The sequence below is a fragment of the Macrosteles quadrilineatus genome, unplaced genomic scaffold (assembly GCF_028750875.1).
Source record: "Macrosteles quadrilineatus isolate MER2022 unplaced genomic scaffold, UCM_ALF_1.0 Scaffold_4__1_contigs__length_99947679, whole genome shotgun sequence".
In the NCBI taxonomy this organism is placed as follows: domain Eukaryota; kingdom Metazoa; phylum Arthropoda; class Insecta; order Hemiptera; family Cicadellidae; genus Macrosteles; species Macrosteles quadrilineatus.
The window spans coordinates 72266045-72287431 of NW_026542597.1; the positions used below are offsets into that span (position 1 = coordinate 72266045).

At 30.8% G+C, this 21387-nt stretch overlaps 1 protein-coding gene across 1 annotated transcript; it reads left to right on the top strand.

Moving 5' to 3' along the window:
* Positions 1-514: 514 nt before the first annotated feature.
* On the top strand, positions 515-838 carry LOC128993047 (uncharacterized). Its single transcript, XM_054416801.1, has one exon. It carries the CDS (start codon positions 515-517, stop codon positions 836-838), a length of 324 nt encoding a protein of 107 aa, XP_054272776.1.
* Positions 839-21387: the final 20549 nt, after the last annotated feature.

The following is a 21387-nucleotide window of genomic DNA, read 5'->3' on the forward strand; positions in this document are numbered from 1 at the left end:
CGACCTTTGGCAGTGTGATTTAATTGATATGACAAAATATTACAAGGTCAATAAGGGATTCAAGTATATAATCACAGTAATTGACGTTTTTTCAAAATATGCTTGGTCAAGACCTCTCAAAACTAAAACCAGTAAAGAGGTTACTTTTGCAATGGAAAACATATTAAAACAGGGAAGGGTTCCAAAAAATTTACAATCCGATTTAGGAACAGAATTCTACAATTCCGAGTTTAAAAAGTTGATGGGTGATTATAAAATTAACCACTATTCTACCTACAGCATTTTAAAGTCGAGCGTGGCAGAAAGATTTAATCGCACGTTAAAAAATTTTATGTGGAAAAAATTTACAATTAATGGTACTTACAATTGGATCGACATACTAGACCAACTAATGGACTTCTACAATACAAAGAAACATTCGACTATAAAAATGAAGCCGTGTGACGTATCAAAGAAGAATGAAATGGAATTACTAAAGACCATTTATTCATATAAACAACCCAAACTACGAATGATGGCTAAGTTTGAAATTAACGACTACGTCCGCATTAGCAAATATAAAGGGGAATTCGTCAAGGGATATACTCCGAATTATTCCACAGAAATATTTCGCATCACGCAAGTAGTTCCGACAGAACCCGTCACTTACAAGTTGGTAGATGCCGAGAACCAACCCATTGCCGGAGGATTCTATCAAGAAGAGCTAACTAAGGTTAAACATAAAGACGTTTACTTAGTCGAAAAGATTCTCAAGAAGAAGGATGATAAAGTGTTTGTAAAATGGCTTGGTTTTCCTTCGTCCAAAAACTCCTGGATTCAAAAAGATAATATTGTTTAACATGATATATAATAGACATTTTTTTATACTGTAGTACTACTGCTTATTGTGAATAAATATATACTAAACTCAAAAACATTTCTTTTATTACATATATAAATTACAATTAAATATAGTAAAAATAAATTATCCTAATATACTTACCTTCGTCAGTCCCGAACCCGGTCCCGTGGCGTCGAAGCCCGAGACGATAACCGCTCGTCAACCTGAAACATGACCTACACAACCTACCTCGTATCGATATCAGTATAAAGACTTGCTTCAGATTGTAAACAAATAATTGGTATATAAATTAGACATCTTATCTGTTGTTTGACTCAAATGAATTGATGATGCACTCGCAGTTATCACTATCGCATGTTTTCTGCAACGTCACGATAAGCCACGATGCAAATCCATTAAGCGCTTATCTAAATACTATACAATCTGTAAATTGTTTAACTTATTTTAAAATACAACATATGTCAGTCCTAAGATTTTTTAAACAGATGAAACTAATATTTTATATATATATTTTTTTTTAATCACATGGTAGTTTTTAAAATATAAGTTTCGAACACAAATTCCCAAACAAAATATGTCACATATTTGTGGAAACAACCTCAACGTTAAATGATATACGAGCGCATGCCATAAAATCGCTTGCGATTCCACCATAATCGTTTTTAAATTAATCTATATAAACATATTATTTATCCATTATTCCTTACATCAGGCTAACAATTAAACACTCTATTTACTCCACGCATTTGGAAAACTATCTACACTCAACACTAATTGACAAAAGCGACAAGCGTTTGCGAGTTAATCATCACCACCTTAAAAATCAAAATGTTAATTTAAATATTTATAATACATCTTGTCACACCTGTACCCTCCACGGTGTCAGCTCTCTCGTCCGTCCACCACGACACACCACCGACACCTTTCCCGTGTGCCAGCCTCCGCGGTGCCAGCTCTCTCAACCGTCCACCCCGACACGCCGACGGAAACTTTCGACACCGTGTGCCAGCTCTCTCACCGTGCCAGCTCTCTCACCCATGTACGTTCTCCCCGTGCCAGTTCTCTCAGCCGTTTAATAACACGGTGGTGCTAGCTCTCTCATTTTTACCCTACTGAGGCATATTATTAGGTATTATTATATTATAAGGTGTGGTCGGTATAATACCCAAAAGTACCCAATTTGTTTCCAGTAGTCCTGTTAATTCATCATTACATGTATAATATAGTAATTATGGTTTAAAACTATCACCACATTTCTTCAAGATCAATAATATAAAATGTTTATGTTAGTTTAGGAAACTACAATCATGGATTCAAAAAACTGCCATTTTGCATTACCTACATTTAGAAACCCTCACCAAACACAGCAAAACTACATTAAACTTTCTTTTTTCTAACTAAAAATAAAATCGTCATTCATTTTGAGTTGTAACAATGCTATTACGTTTCATAAAGAAATATAAGACAAGGGTGTTCCATAATCTAAATTTTAATCAAATTTTAATTAATAATAAGCTATTACTATTATTATCTGTATATTTTATCTATTTAATGTAGACGTGATTTGTTCCAAACACTCTCTCGACGAACCAAGATTATTATTTTAAAGTTAAAAATCCTGTACTATAGACGGTTTTAGATCACAATGTGGTATATTTTGATGAAGATATCGACTCAATTGTTAGTTGTAAAGTGTTAGTATTGCAAGAAAAAATCTATTATTCTAATTCCGTAAGGAATTTCTTGTGCACAGCAAAACTCTTTTATTTATTAACCGATTTTGGTTATTGATGTGTCATATTAAAGGGAATTATCTGCAGAAGTCATGGAATAATGTTTGTCACGCTCAGTTCAATGTGCTTCGCCCCACTGGACTTTAAAGTTTCCACGTATTTTTAAATATAGGTGAAAATTTAGCTAAGTTTATCAAAAATATGATTCATTTCCTTTTCAAAACATCTGTCTTCATAAAAATAACCTCTTTCCCTTATGTCATTTTAATATTTACTTTTTCTGTTTATTTATCATTTTACTTTCAAATACAATGATGACTGATGAAATGGATAGATCATCTTTATGGCCAATGTTAAAAAAAAATTCACTTGCTAAAAACATGAGAGCTAATCCAAGCGAATCAATATTTGCTGAATATCTTTTACGAATAGGGAATGGCCATGAGAGCTATCATAATGATCTTGGTGATTCATTGATACGTCTTCCACCACAATGTATTGTGAATGAAAATATCATTGACAAAATCTTCAGTGAAGGATTCTCTGAAGATGCTTTAAAAAAGACAAAAAATCATGCAATACTTACACCAAAGAATGAACATTGGGACGAAATAAATAATAAAATAGTTGAGCAACTAAATAATGACAGTCGAGTTTACTACTCAGTGGACACATTGATTCAAGAAAGGGGGGCCAGTTACATGTAGCTGGTGAATTTCTTCACACTTTAGCACCAAGAGGTTCACCTCCTCACAAATTATGCCTTCAAAAAGGTGTAATTGTAATTTTACCAAGGAATTTAAATTCACAAAAAAGACTGGTTAATGGAACCAGATTAATGGTAAAGAGATGAATAACAAAGTCTTAAATCTTGAAATTATTACTGAAAGTTCGGCTGGAAAACAAGTGTTACTGTCCCAATTAAGTTTAGAACCATGAGGAATTTTTACCCTAAAATTCAAACGTTGACAGTTCCCATGTCGAGTCGCTTTTGCCATGACAAAAAGTCAAGGACAGACACTTGAAAAAGTTGGTCTTTATATGCGAGCCCTGTTTTCAGCATGGGGCATTGTACGTAGCAATGTCAAGATGCCGCGCTTTTGATGATCTAAAAATAATGGTTAAAGAACAACGAAACCAAAGTCATCTGGCTAAGGACATTAGAGTGTTACCAAAAAACATAGTATAGGAAGAGTTTCTCATTTAACATTTTAAATGTAAGATGACAATTTTAACTGGTCTGTCAGTCAGTATTTTGTAAGCCTACTACCTAAATACTCTGTTAGAACCTTTATTAAAACAGTATCGAGCTTAACATTTTTATTTATTGTAATTAAAAGTTTGGATCTTAAAAGTTTTTTTTTCTTTTTTAGTAGTGATAAGTTAAGAGTTAAAAGGTTATTTAAATGTGTTTAAAATATTGAAATAAGTTAAGATTATTAACTGGAAACAACTATTTTTAATTTAATCCTTTAATCAAACTAATGAACTTGACATAAAAAATCATCTACTGTTGAGTAAGAAAGATTATTTGTGGAATCCTAGACCTGATTATGTGCTCTCTGACTGTTCCCTTGTATACAAGCCGTCTAGTAAAGATTATGACAACGTAAGGGGTTCTTTGTTGTTTTTTTTTTATTTCCCTCAGTAAGGTGATTTGTTTAGTAACTTTCTCATACATTCTAGCTTGTAAGATCAAGTTTAAGAAGAAAAAGGCATGTCCCCTGGGAGGCGTCTAGAAGAGACTAATAACAAAGACCAAATATACTATAAAAGATATAAAATTACCTGGGTACTGCCAGAGTGATCCTGTATAGGCCTAATCATTATGGATGCCGCGTTTCGAGGACTAAGTCCTCATCTTCAGACCTTGCACAAAACATTATGTCTATAAAATTTATGTAGTTTATAAAACGCAGGGATTCAAATCATAGCTATGATATAATAGCATATGATTTGGGCCAAATATACACAAACACATTCAGGAGTGCAGACCTACATGTATGTGATTACCAGTTTTAGTGCATTATAATAACCTGCAATCTAGTTTGTCAGATTTTGCAGTTTTTTACAATTGTATAAGAATAATATAACACCATATTCACGCCCAATACGTATTTTCAATCCTGATAGACATTGAGTTGTTTAGGCTGCATGTCAAAGGGATTTGCCGTCTCATTAGTCAGTAACAAGAGGGTTGATAGGTCTACTGATGATGGTAAAGGTTTAGCGGCTCAAAGGGTTGACTTCGTTAAAGTATAACACACACTCGGCCACATGTTTATAATGAAGCAAAGTCAAATATATATGGATTTAGTCAATCAACCCGGATACATTTTATATATCTCAAATCTGGCTTTTCAGAGTGGTATTGCTTAAAATCGAACATTAGTTACCGGATAAAAATAACGCCCTTGTGAGAAAATACTAGGAAAAGTGGCTTTGCTTCTAAGATTGTTCTTATTAGTTTTGTTTGGATGGAAACAATGTAATACTTACAAAAACTGGATTTGCTTATAAATTTTAACTCATAAATCTACGAAACTTGAGAAGATGCTGCATAGAACAAAAATAATATACTTCACCTTTTTGAAAAAAACTTTTTCTATCTTTTGATAGGATGTAATTTTTATTAAAAAACTTAAATTATTCATATGGAAAATAAATGAACTGTTTTAGTATGCTTGTTTATGGAAATGTTTTGATCAAATTTGGAAAAAAATAGTTATTTTTTCCGAGCCAAAAACATTTTATTCAAAAACACACATTGTAACCTTATTTGGTGCAGAAAACCTAAGTAATCATCAAAACAAAATGAGGAATAAATTTGACATTTATAAGGAAATATTTCAGTGCAAATACGTCCAGACAAATGGAAATGTGTCGTTTGCATGCTTATTGCGGCAAGGGTATCATACTGATAATTTTGATTGCACCAGTGTTTTAAATATAATCATGTGCATTTCAAAATTGCTGTCTAAGCTTCGGTTTGCCGTTGTATTAGAGAAGTCGGTTTTGGTCCCTACCAAGCTATATGAACCTACTTCATATCATTACAAAAAACTATATCCTAAAATACCTAAAAATAGATAACCGCATGATGAATATAATTGGAAAAATTAAATCAGGGAAAAAGTAGAACCATTTTAAATATACATAATGTATAACCCGCAGGTGAAGGTAAACATACTTATGTTTAAGCAAAAACGAGACACGCAGCAAAATTTAGAACAGGAGTTGATTAAATGTACCTGTAAGTTATTACATTTTAAAATAGTATGTCTCCTAATGTTACCTGTTTATCATTATAAAAATCGACGACAATCGTGCATTCTGAAGTGTTCAGTAGGAGGCAATTTCTATAGATATCAATATTAAATGTTGAATTAAATTATGTACCTGAATGTTTTCAATGACATTTTCTTAAACTCATTAAGATACCTATCTAATATGTCTTCATAATATATCAAACATACATGTAAATTAATTAGTAACATTATTCTACAATTAAACATAACACAAAAGAGAAAATGTAAACAACAATAATAATAATTACAATCTGATTATTTCAGCAAATGTCACTTACCTTAGTGATAACTTGGACTTTTTAAACATTTCCTGACATCCCTTGGCATTTAATTTTCTCTAACAAAAGATTCGTTTGAATATGCAATGGAACTGTGACGTGTCTCATTTAGATAAGTAAAGTTTCCAGATCTAATGGCTTGTTAATCAAACTTGTATTGTTAAATGGTCATTAACACCTGGACACTTTGGTTATTACGAACATTATTTACCTAAATATTTCTGGATCAAGCACGAGTATACAATAATACACATTTGGAGAAAACGAAACATGAATAAAATGTATTTATATAAACAAAATATGTATTTAAAACATAAAAAATACTTCACAAAATAAAAACAAATGCTTTTACTCACATGTGGCCTTATTGCATGGTGGTGAAAACCTTTTACCAAAGTTTTTAAACCTAAAAAAGGCTACACAAACTATATTTCATTAAGGCGTGTACAATAAAACATTTTTGAAGTGGTCTAATGAAAATCTTTACTAAACGAATAACTTTACAAAATCAAACTAAACTAAAATGCCGAATCAGAATAAAAAACATAATAGTGTAAATTTTACTAAAATAACACAAGTACATAGGCCTATCAATAGCTTACTTTTATCCTAATAGAAACTCAAACTTAATGGAAACTCAATTATGAAATGAAACTTTTCATAAATTAAATAACACTTTTAGAAAAGTTTACTTGCTTTATTTCAATCCTTTTACCATCTTGTTTTAGTGCAATTTATTTTGCAATGAAAAAATTGCTGTTTTCAGCAAACATTTGTTCTTACCTAAATATAATTGTGTTAAATATAAACAAATAATAAGAGGGAAAAAATTTAGATTTTAAAATTCAAGGTTTAATACTGTTCCACGTTTGAATTTTCAATAAATAACTATCAGGGAAAAACAATTATATACTGTAGTTGAAAAGTGACTAAATTGTTTATGTTATATTTTATTCTTGATACATATAGTTTATTATTGATACGTATTGCTTCTTTATCCATTAAAACTGATTTAGTTGGTTGATGCATTTATAAAAAAATATTCAGTTAAGGTACTTAGTATTAAAAAAAATATAATAGAATTAATATACCGTACACGCATGACAAATAGTTTAAATTGCCAATAAAATGAAACAATGGCCGTTATCTCAGTTACGTAAATTAAATCCTTCTTTCAATACCAATATGGATTTAATCCTGCTTTTGAATTTGTAATTGACTTTTTGAACTGAGTAGAGTTCTAAAATATATTCAAAATGATTTCTGTAATGTTTAACAATTATGCTGTACTACAAAATATTTAGATTGTGATAGGTTAATGTTGTATTTACCTAAACAGCTTTATATGAAAAATTGTATATATGCTGTAGGAAACTAAGAAAAATATTTAACGTTTAGTTTATTTCTAGAGGCCAATTTCAAAGATTCAGTGATGGTTCCCAAAAGCCTTTTAGTCCAGGACCTGACTAGGGTTCTGTGTGCATGTCGTGTATAGAGAATTTTGCTTTTGCATTTCAATATAGATGTCTTAGGAAATGTTTTCCACTCGGGTGTCAAGTTCGCACCTGGTACGTTTTCGAGCTATGACGTCATCAAAATGGCGGCCATTGATTTTTTTTAATCGTATATTTCGCAAACTATTTGTCGGATCGGAATGAACTTTTTTTTGTTTGAAAGATAATTTTAAATGCTACCTGTTTTACATTTACACATTTGTTGTATGTTTAGTACATTCTTCGTAATTTTGCAAAAACCTGTATTTTTAAATATTTTTGAGTTATTTTTGTTTGTAACGTTTTATTGATACAATTTATCAAAAACCACCACTGAAAAAAGTTGTAGAACCTTTAAAAATCTTTACAAAAATACCAAATTCGATATGTTTTACTCAAAAGATTACGTTAAGAAACTGGATAAATCTCATAAAAACACCAATTTTGGCGCAAAAACGCCTATTAGTCCGGCATCTAGGGCAGTTCGCAAGTCTTATAAAGACAGTTTTGCCATTCAATGTTGATGTATGTGTCTAAATAAGTGTTTTCAACTCGGGTGTCACGTCTGCACCCACTGCAGTTTCCGGTTATGACGTCATTAAAATGGCGGAAAGGGCTATATTAAAAATAACTATATATTACATACCATGTATCGGATCGGAATGAACTTTTTTTGTTTGAAAGATAAGTTTACATGCTATCTTGCTTACATTTGCACTTTTGTTTTATGTTTAGTACATTTTTCGTAATTTTGCAAAAACCTATATTTTTAAACATTTTTGTGTTATTTTTGTCGATAACGTTTTATTGATACAATATATCAGAAATAACTTAAAGACAAAGTTGTAGTACGTTTAAAGAGCTTTACAAAAATACCAAATTCGATATGCTTTACTCAAAAGATCACGTCAAGAAACTAGAAAATCGTACAAAACAACCTAATTTTGCGCAAAAACGCATGTAAATCCGACATCGATGGCTGTGTACGAGTCATATATAGACAGTTTTACCATTCAATGTTGATGTATGTGTCTAAAGAAGTGTTTTTAACTCGGGTGTCACGTCTGGACCCACTGCAGTTTCCGGTTATGATGTCTTTAAAATTGCTACATGTTACGATTTCACCAGCTATTTTACTTAAAATAAGACCATTACCCTCTTTTATGCAGATAAAAGCACAACAAATCAATGTAATTAGTCCATAGGAATGTTTCCACTATATAAATACCCCCGGTGTAGCAATCCTGTCGACTAAGCGAATTTCCATTTGCTTGGATTGATTTTCAATCAATCTATTAAATTAACATTGTTTGAGTTGTTAATTTAATGTTAATTTAATAGATTGATTGAAAATCAATCCAGGCAAATGGAAATTCGCTTAGTCGACAGGATTGCTGCACCGGGGGTATTTATATAGTGGAAACATTCCTATGGACTAATTACATTGTTTTGTTGTGCTTTTATTTGCATAAAAGAGGGTAATGGTCTTATTTTAAGTAAAATAGCTGGTGAAATCGTAACATGTAGCAATTTTAAAGACATCATAACCGGAAACTGCAGTGGGTCCAGACGTGACACCCGAGTTAAAAACACTTCTTTAGACACATACATCAACATTGAATGGTAAAACTGTCTATATATGACTCGTACACAGCCACCGATGTCGGATTTATATGCGTTTTTGCGCAAAATTAGGTTGTTTTGTACGATTTTCTAGTTTCTTGACGTGATCTTTTGAGTAAAGCATATCGAATTTGGTATTTTTGTAAAGCTCTTTAAACGTACTACAACTTTGTCTGTAAGTTATTTCTTATATATTGTATCAATAAAACGTTATCGACAAAAATAACACAAAAATGTTTAAAAATATAGGTTTTTGTAAAATTACGAAAAATGTACTAAACATAAAACAAAAGTGCAAATGTAAGCAAGATAGCATGTAAACTTATCTTTCAAACAAAAAAGTTCATTCCGATCCGATACATGGTATGTAATATATAGTTATTTTTAATATAGCCCTTTCCGCCATTTTAATGACGTCATAACCGGAAACTGCAGTGGGTGCAGACGTGACACCCGAGTTGAAAACACGTATTTAGACACATACATCAACATTGAAAGGCAAAACTGTCTTTATAAGACTTGCGAACTGCCCTAGATGCCGGACTAATAGGCGTTTTTGCGCCAAAATTGGTGTTTTTATGAGATTTATCCAGTTTCTTAACGTAATCTTTTGAGTAAAACATATCGAATTTGGTATTTTTGTAAAGATTTTTAAAGGTTCTACAACTTTTTTCATTGGTGGTTTTTGATAAATTGTATCAATAAAACGTTACAAACAAAAATAACTCAAAAATATTTAAAAATACAGGTTTTTGCAAAATTACGAAGAATGTACTAAACATACAACAAATGTGTAAATGTAAAACAGGTAGCATTTAAAATTATCTTTCAAAAAAAAAAAAAGTTTATTCCGATCCGACAAATAGTTTGCGAAATATACGATTTTAAAAAATCAATGGCCGCCATTTTGATGACGTCATAGCTCGAAAACGTACCAGGTGCGAACTTGACACCCGAGTGGAAAACATTTCCTATGACATCTATATTGAAATGCAAAAGCAAAATTCTCTATACACGACATGCACACAGAACCCTAGTCAGGTCCTGGACTATTTATACCAGTTTCAAATGTTAATTTTAATTGATACTTCTGTTGAATGATTAATCACAATTAGATATTAAACAAGAGATAAAACTATTTATAATCACGCCGTCAACATATACGTAGCTATAAACGATTTGTGATTTTTGGGATTTGAGCCCGTGCATTATAAGGTTAGAACTAGCGTACTTTTAACACTAAACCTGATCTGCCCCATTCCAATCAGGATAATCTCCACAATTATAAGGTATATAATTGGTGTGAATTATTGGTTGTGGTTAGTGTTTGAACTATTTTTAATTAATTAGAGATTTTGGTAATATGTAATTACCAAATTACACACACACAAAACAAAATTGTTGTTAAATTGTTCACAAACTGTACAAAGCTATTTCAACATATTACCGTAAGTATTTTTCACCAAAGATTTGAGAGCCTTTGTATTGTATCAAGATTCAGGAGGAAATACTTTCTTCAGATCACCAACCACAAAGAGCAAATCTTTCATCAATAGGTTGGGTTATGCAGAGATTTTCAGGGGTTTCCTTTCTGATCTTATGCATGATATTCAACCCACACAAAAGCTGAAAATTTTTTTGCTTTGTATTGTATCGAGATTCAGGAGGAAATACTTTCTTCAGATCACCAACCACAAAGACCAAATCTTAAAACAATAGGTTGGGTTATGCAGAGATTTTCAGGGGTTTCCTTTCTGATCTTATGCATGATATTCAACCCACACAAAACCTGAAAATTTTTCTGCTTGCCTTTTAGAATTCAAAAAAAATCATTTTTTGGACCGTAAAAGGATATTTTGAAATGCATAAAAACTAATTAATTTTAAGCTCATATTAGCATTAATGCTACATTAAAGTAACTATATTCTATTAGACTATTTATAAAAAGGTAAGTGTTATCGCGTGAACGTTTAATCATAACTTTTTTCTTCTGTATGGTAAGCTTTAATATTATTATTTACAATTTTTAATTATACAATCCATGACTATAAACAGGTCACGACCAAGCACTCTTCACGTATCGTTATGATAATGTGACACTGAGGTGGTATTTAGGTAGAAATCATATTTATACGAATAAAATAAGCAAGCAAATAATGTACTGTAATTATTCAATAAAATGAAATCTATTAATACTTTTTCAATGAAATGGTGACCATTCGAAGTAGGTACTAAGTATGAATGGAGATGAGTGTAGGATGAGTGGCGTGATCTTGTAGTCTTGTTAGTGACTAAGGCCGACTTATTCCTTATACACAGGCAGGTGTTAATTAATAGCCCATACAGCTAATGGCAACTAAGGGACCTACAGTTTATAGTCAAATCCGAACCACATTTGGTATATACGAATTGGTCTAATTTTCAGGATAGTACTGCGGATAGTCGTAGTACTCACTCGTGCGGACGTTAATCCACACTAGGGAGTATCGCATCCACAGTGCATGCCCATAAATATCCACAATTCGTGACCTACTAGTAGCTGGATTAGAGGACGACGCCACCCTTCACAGTAGATCAAGTTATTTTTTTGAATTTACAGTTAAGATTTGCACCCTAAGGCCTTGGGTTTAAATGAAGAATATTAAACTAAAAAAATCATAATAAATAAAAGCCAACTTCACCATCATTGAAATCAATACAAATATCAAACATAACTAAGTCTCTTGTATTTGGGACAAAATATCTCGTTCTACAAAGAATGGTGACCGGGAGCCAATCTTTACGCTCTAACGGTTTTCCACCTGATACCCATAAACCTAAGTGTCTCATTGGCTTCTTTGTCTGTGACTTACAAGCATTGAGGTTCTTCGTAGAAAATAAATAAAACGTGTTGTATCGGAAAATCCTATGTTAAAGTGCTTTATCCCTTTAATGTTATAAAATCCAATAATCCAACTAAGTTTAATTATCAGTTGACCCTAGAGTGCTATATAGTTGTCTTCAATTCAACAAATGAGACCACTGGAACGATATGTTTATTCATTATTAGTCTTATTAGATTCTAAATCGAACATTGTAAACAGTGGCCTCTGGAGACGAATGAACAAATGGAAACAAATTCCGGCCTGAGTCCAGGTATTATGATGTCATTTATGGTAATAGCTTCTTTCTGTTAGGTTAATTTGCTAAATGGTATTTTCGTAAAGCTGAAGCAGCACTCCTATGCAAAACCATTGTGCATTCATTACGGAAGAAAGGTAAGCAAATGAACAGAGATGAAACATGTAAAACTCGTTTGTTCCTACTGGAACTGTCAGAACAAGCCCTTAAACTTATTAACGTTTGTAGCAAAACCATTTAATGCAGTTAGGCATGTGAGGAAATTAAGTGGAGCTTTATGTGGGATTGAACCTGTATTAGATCATTTAAAGCCGTATTAGGTAAGTAAAGTTAAGGTTTTAATGAACCAAGCTATAGTTTTCAATGTTAACCCCTGATTTGTTTTATAAATAGCATAATGGGAGAAACACGATAAAGTTTTTTTATTCAAATTAAAATCCGTTATCACCCTTAAATATATATTTTTTGTTTAGTTAATGAATTTTTTTACGTAATAAAATAAGAATTTATACTCATAATTTTTTGTTTTAAATTAAATTTATCTGATTTTGAATACGTAAAACCATCAGCACGTAGAAACAAATAAAGTAATTTTATGGCCTACTTCGAATAAAATCTTCTGTTTGAACCTCTTTACATTCTTCAAATTTCACCGAAGCGGGTAAGTAAATAACTTACCTAGAATTCGCAATTAATGGTGTTTTATATCAGGTAAATATTCCAAGAAACCCCTCAAAGACTACTGTAAATGGAATACGCAAACTATTTTCTTTGTTTATTCACGCGTATCTTTGTCAGACAATGAAGGCATTAGCTGAAGAAAACTCTTTGTTACGTCTGAGTGCTACTTTTATCAAACATCTCCACCGCACTTGATTCTTATGCGTTTTCCATTATTTAGAAAAGTAGATTATTCTAAGTTGGATAATCAGAGTACAATAGTTTATTTTACACTATAGTTCTACGGACTTTACTTCTATAAATACTTTTAATGCCGACTTGAAAGAAATTATCCTTGCAGCAATTACTTTAAACTTGTTTGCATTTCTGTTTAATTCAGGCCAGCAACATTCTGCTATGTCAAATATGTATCAAACATTTATTGACTTGCTTATAAAAGACAACATTAGTGTTCCTGAATTAATTAAAAATAAACGAAGGTTTTTAATAAAATGATGTGGTTCTGATCAATTTTTAACTCAGTGCTAATGATGTAGGTAGAGGGAAGGTTGTTCAGTTGTAGAGCATACAAAAACATACATTACACACATACTTACGCTAATATAAAAAGCTTGTTGGTCTACATAGCTTATGTCCCATTTGTCGCATGTATTCGTATTAGATTAAAAAACCAAGATAAGATTCGGAATATTTTTTTTTAGTATTATGTTTATGTTGTTCGAAGGATACATTTTTAGCATTCACATAATAAAATTTAACAAATTCTTTTAAAATCAGTTTGCTTTCACTATTTAAGTGTTTGGCCATGCTTAAACGTAACGATCTTGTTTTAGCCTACATAATACTAACCAACAATCTTGACTCAAAAAACATGTTACGATACATTGCTAATTATTGTATTCTTGATGTCTTGGCTCACAAATAACTACTCAAAATCATAAAATATCTATAATTAATAACATGACACTATTAACAATATTTAAGAGTTTAGTTATCATTAATATCGGCACCAGTTTTAAAACAAAAGTAATATGATAACCAATCATTTTATTATGATGTTTACCTTCTACCTATATACCTAATTAGTATTGGTAGTATTTTGGCAACTATGACAATAAAGTAATCGTCCATTGTACATAGTTTTTCAACGCTTAACTTGAACGGTAACAATTATTTACACTTTTTTGAACGCGCCTTAAGGATAGACACATGATAAGGTCTCGATTGTTTGTCGTCTTTTTAATTATCTAATTGGTATACGGTATATCCTAATTTTTCACATTTAACATTAGGTCCTTGATAATTTCGAAAAAAATTTCAGAGATTTTTTACGCTTCTTTTAGTAGTCTTACCCCCCATTCTAGCCCATTCTATCAATGTTGTAGATAAAAAATTTTAACATTAAACTAATAACAGTATTCTGAGCATGCAACGAAGGCATGTTTTTAAATACAAACCCTAGAGCTCGTTTCCATAGGTTTTGTCGGTAATTGTGGTATTATCTAAGCCCACAGTTGGAAACTGTCATCAATAGACCTTCATTAACAAGTCATTAGGAAAACTTTTATCATTAGAGTTTAGAAATCTGGAACGCATTAAGGGATATTCGGGTTAAAATTGCATAAAAGTGTATTGCGATGTAGACGCAGCGTGCAAATATCTGACTTTAGGTTCGGAAGATTAAATTTACAACATATTAAAGTTACTCTTCATAATTGACCCCCATATATTTATAATCTAAGTATTAGTGACAATTATGTTTTCTGAAAATTATTTGTTAAGACTACATTCAACAGAAAAAGGAGTAAAATAATATTAATGGTGTGAAAATGCTTGTCAAACTAAGCATGAGGTTTTAAATTATTTATGCATAGGTATGAATTGATTTGATAAGAAATAAAACTTTTCATTTTCATTATGCCATACATTATTTTTAAGAGTCTTAATATTTGGACTTTAGACGAAACGTTATTTTTTGTAACTGAGTATTCAAATACAATGTATGAAACTTAATGCAATACATATCATATTACGTTAAAAGTCGATATTAAAATGAGAAGTGTGCTCTTATGATTATTATCACATTCCCAATATAGAGGAATCTGACAATGAAAAGAGATAAGAATATTACGAACCCAAAAAGTTACTAACACTTTGCAGCCCCATTTCACCAGAACATTTAGCCTGAGATATGACACTTACTTTCACTCCAACTGCTTACCGCGTTCATAACTTGAAACAGTTTAGGAAGAAAGGTTCTAATGTTACTTTTACCTTTTTTACGCATTCTTTGATGATCAATTATAAGCCAAAATGTGAATTAAATCGATCTTTTTTCTACTGTTAAAACCCACTTCATTATTAAAAATACCAATGTACATAACTTTATGCCAATAGTAGGTATTTTTAGAGGTTGGGCGTCACTTAAACTTTTTATTTGCCCGTCCACATGGACTACGGATGGACGTATCCAGCAAAGCTAAGTGAGTCTGTACAGTAGGCCTACACGGGTGTTGTGTATTTTCTTCATTCACGGAAGTGAAGACATTTTCTTTAACATTTGCAAGATATATGAAGAATATGATTTTTGTCAGTAACTCGGCATGATTAAAGGTTGATGACATAATTAACTCACATATAAAACCTTTGAGAATAATAGTTGGTAAGTATAAAAATTAATTTCTTGTGTACTATATTGTTAGCTTAATTTTTATAATTTGAAGAAAATATATTTTATCAATTGAAGTATACGGTCATTTGGGTCTAATGTGAATAAGAATAATTCAATAAAAGTGACGGCCTGCTCGCTGGGGTTTGGAGTTATACTACTTGTATTATATTGAACAAACTTTTAATTTGGATTGAACCACATACTAATATTAACGTCCCTTGTAATACTGAAATACACATGAATACATTTATAAGTTTTATTGATAATATATTACGCCTCATTTTTATAATTTATAGTTAACAAATTAAATAATATTACGTAGGAGTTATGATCTGATCCAATAAGTAGTCACTTATGTGTCTTAAATTAATTATTTGTTTAATATGTCTATCAGCTGTATAAACCAGAAAATGTTAAATAATATTGTGGAGTAAAATTTATTCTAAAAGATCTAAAATAAGATAAAAACATTTTGTTTTTTGTTAAGTTTGAATAAATCCTGTTGGTTTTTAACTTTTTAAATGTTTTATGTTGGGTTCAGTAATACGTAAAGTATTCTTCAACAATAAATTTTAGAGGTTTAATTAACTGTACAAAATATGAATAGTAAATTACGTTTAAGTTAGATTTTTTTAATGTTGAATAATAACTTTTTTTGCATATGTAAAACTTTATTCAACGCAATCTTCAAGATAAATTTGAAAATTATGTTATGTCTTCAACAATATAACTTTTATTCTATGAAACACATTAATAAGTAAAATTAAAAATAAACATAAAAAAAGGTTACTAACCTGTCGTCAATCAGTCCTCTATTGTCTTGGATTACTATAGTTTCGGGGTTAAAACCCCATTTTCAAATCTCTTCAGTCGTCAAATGTCAAACATATTTTCTTGCATAAGCCGTCGTCAAAATTACTTCACACACACACATAAACACACACGAAAACATTTATATTTACAAATCATGTACATTCGCGTGAGGCCGGCCAAGGACAAAACCATTTTATAACAATAGACTAATCCTGGAGGCAAATTATGTATAAATTAAAAATAAAGTTAATACTGGAAACATAATATTATGTTTTGAATAGATACAATTTTAACTAATAATCTAAAAGCTTTACCACTGTGTTTTATTATATTCATTAAAATACTTACAAGCTTCGTATATAAATTACCAAGACACTACAGTTTAAAGTTAGTAAGAATCAGACCGGGGGCAAGCTCTTTCCAACTTTTAAGAAAGACAACCTCAAAAATACTTAACATTGAACTAGTTTTCTTACGGAGTCGCTATACATCTAGTAGTTCAGTAAAGATGTTTTAAAAGATATATTAATTTCTTTATTTTTACCTTAATCATAATTGTTTCACAACGTGTTATAAATTAATTTTCTATGGATAAAAAATTAGCTTAATCGACCACTATACATTTATACTCAGTATAATATAGGGGGAGGGGGGATTAGGTTAATATCATTCAAACAGATATAAGAATGGCGGGTTGCCATATATACGTCTAGATAGAGTCTTCAATTTGCTGGAAACGTTTTATAGCCTTACATAAAATTGTTGTTTTCGTGTATTGGACGGTTTTATAAATTTAAAAAAATCTTTGAAAATTATTTAAGTTATTAAAACATTTTTATTCCTAAGAAAATACTACTAACCAAAAACACAGTTAATTGTAATTTTAAAATGTTTATAATTTTAACGAGGTCAATAACCAATTAACGAGTCTCATTTATTACCTTTTCTTAGAGTAAATGTCTGACTACAATAACGTCCCATGTAGATAAAACGTTTCCGTATCCAAACATATATTATACTGCATGAGATGCAACTTTTGACCAAAATACAATATTTTAAAATTATTCCGTTTTGTATATTTAGTTGAAACACATCGACACAAATTTCCTTTTTAAAACCTTAAACTCTATGGGTAAAAATTCTATGCTTCGTTATAATATTAACCTAAAAATCACTCGACTACAAACTTACTCATTTAATATGTTCTTGTGTAGCATAATTTATGAAAGAAAAATAAACTGATAAAGACACCACTAACTAAAATTTTAATTGAATATACATTTCATTCTACTTTTTACTGTTCAACTCTATAGGTGAAATATATAAAGCCGGTATCAAGTTGTGGACAGCTGATGTATCGAAAAGATCCAATTATACCTGTAGGTAAAAGATTGTTACTAATGGCACCCTTAAAACTCATAAATTTTAACCTATAGAATGACACGTGATATTTCAAAAAATATTAGCGTAAGTGTTTTTTTGCTACAGATCTGGGACCCTTTGTGTTGTATGTCCTTTGTGTCAGGAGGAAAATGCCAACCAAAAATATTCTTGGATCAAAGAATACAAAGGCCACATCTTACATCAATAGTTTGGGTTATGCAGAGATTCTTGGGATTTCCTTTCTGATATTTGTTGCATGATATCCAATCCATACAAAATGTAGAATTTTTCAAGGTTGTTAAATGAGTTTTTTCTTTGTATTTTACCTTTATTATCGGTAATAGGACCTTTTATAACAAAGAAAAATACTCAGTTAGGTATACATTTTATTTATTTTTACACTTTTAAAAGTTAATTAGTGACTATACTAAGTCTTAAGGCACGGGAGTTTATTTATAAACAAGTACTGTAAACATTAATTATCCTTGTTAGTTATAAGTATACATGACATTACCAAAAAATAAAATATTAGGAATTTAATTTTTTAAGTGAAATCATGATAGCCTTACCACTAACACCAAGATAGTTTATCCATGAAATCCTTTTTAACCGTGGCAAGTTTCTATGTACATGTAAGTTCAACAACAGAGTACAATTTCAAAACAGCAATACGAAATAAAATTAAATTATTAATGGGTCCCGTGTATGTAATTGACATTCATAATGAGATAATTTACCAAATTAAACTACTCATACACTAAAAATCACATAATGAATAAAAGATGTATCGCCATCGGTTGATCTAAAAACACTTCTTGCCTTTGGAACAAAATATCTCAATTTACAAAGAATGGTCACCGAGAGGCAATATTTACGCGCTGATGGTTTTCCACCTGATACCCATAAACCTAAGCGTCCGTAGTATTGGCTTCTTTGTCTGTGACTTACAAGCATTGGGATTCTTCGTAGTGAATAAATAAAACTTACTGTATTGGAAAATCGTATGTTAAAGTGCATTTGTCTCTATCATGTTACATAATTCGATAAGCCAACCAAGTTTTGTTGTTTGTTGTCACCATATACATTGACGACATACTTTTTTCTATTTTTTTTTTTACTCTTTCTATTGAAAATGAAACACCCAGAGCAGCAGTAGAGTAGTTCAATTCTACTTTACACGTTTGAACTTAAAGATCTCAAGTATGTAAATGTATTTTTAAATGTTTTAAACTGTAAGTACAAAGTAATGATAAGTATACTGTTGTGTTTTGGACTCTGTGAATGATGAGGTTTGCCAATCCAGAATTACAGGGTGCCCCACGTAAGGTTTCTCAAATTGATTACGGAAAAACGGCTTAACGTACAATGATGAAATAAAATTATTTCCAGCTAAACTGACCCCCTGACCCCAAGGAATAAAAAATATTTCCGATTCAGGATGTGCCAAAAACTGAGGGTCACTAGTTCGAATCTCGGAATTTGCAAATGTAAACGTATGTAAAGTTAAACATCATTTGAATGGTATTTAATAGACAAATATTTGGGATTATTTTGACAGAAACTTAAACTAACTCGTTGAATTTGTGGGACACAAGTTAAGGCTACTTATTAAAAGTTAAATTTCGTTGTGTACTTTTTATTAAAAATACATTAATTTCACAAATAATTTTTCAATAGTTCATATAGTTTATAGTTCAATAGTTTCAAACATTCATAACTTCTGGAGTGGTTTGCAATTATGTTTTAGTCTTTGTTGAAACAAAATCCTTCATTATGTTCAATAGGCCTACAAATAAAATATTAAGCTGAGCATATTTTAATAAAACTGTTATACTTCCTTATAAGTCTCAGTAATATTGTAATCTAGAGTAGTAGTTTCATGAAAAAAGTTTGATAACTTTGATACTTGTTCGACTGAATACGCAAAGCTTCTATAAACGAAAACAGTTTAAAGCGCTTCAGTGTAACACACATGAAGTTCCAATAACACTGTGTTTGATTCCACTTTCTATATTGGCGAATATAACTAAATATTTAGCAAACATCTATAGATTCCTCATTCATATTTGTAGATCCTTATCTTTAAGGATACGTTGAAACATGAAAATGTATGCATTTTAATTAACTTACATAGTCTAATAAAACTACTGCATAAGCTAATATTTATAATAATTCCTTTATTATAAATATTAGCTTATAAATTTTAATTTTTCTAAAAGTTAGAGTTAAGTTAAGCCGCTGACCTTATAGCTTCTCCCCAAAATTGTTTGTCGATCCTAGAATAACCTGATTTTTTAAGCGTATTATTTTATTGAAATACACACAACTTTATTAAACAAAGCTTTTGCAGATACAACATGTTTTTTTTTTATGACGAAATTAAGCAGAGTTTTTCCCCAGTGGTTTACCGGTAATGTCGGTATTATCTAAAGTCCGTAGTTGGCAACTGCCATTAATAGACCTTCATTAACAAGTCATTAGTGAACTTTTTGTCACTTGAATTTAGAAATCTATGACACAAGGGAGTGACTGTTTATTCTTTTATTAGATACAATTTTATTTGATATTTTCTTGCCATCACCTGAGATAATCTAGAACTACAAAGTGCTTTCATGTCACCTAAGCCGGTTGCATTTTACATAAAATAAGTAGAACCCTTTTTATTACACAGTCAAACCAATCAATATTTTGTTCGAATGACATTAATAACTTCACAACTAGCACTTTTAAGCTCAAAACTATATAAAAAAATTACAAAAAAATGTGATGCAGGGTGTCCGTCCAGTTTCGACTAGGACAAACTTCGCCAGATTATTAGGGAGGCAAAAACAAGCTAAAATACCATACAAGTGTCCTATCTCAAACCGTTTGGCGTCTGTCTATCTGTATGTGTTTTTTTTTTTTTTTTTTTTTTTTTTTTACAATACTTTCTGGTAAAACTATAAATTAATTAATAATTGAATTTGCAAATACTGTATCCAGTTTTATAAATATTTCAAAAGTAAGATGTGTTACTGTCGTCTGACAATACCAGGATTAAATTTTGTATTATTTTAGTTCTGAAAAAGATCTTACGGACCCATACTGTAAACGATATTAGTTCTAGTTACTTTCAATGCAGTTGGTAAAGACTAATTTTCAAAATGAATGTTAAAACCAAAGTAACTGCCCGTAGTATGTAAATTACACCCACTATCGTAAAGTCTAGAGTTGGCAACATATTCTCCTGACAGGGATGTAACTAGTTCATCAGTCAGATCTACCAACACCACCACTTGTGGTTACTCTGTTTATGACTTTGGTCCACCATTATCTAGTTCTACTAACCTCATTTCCCTTTTGCTACAAACCTAGATGTAATGCAATGATTTGAAGTAGTATTTTCTTCCTGAAATATCTTTATGCAAAAGTTTTACTAATTTTGTTCTATATCAGGTAATTTC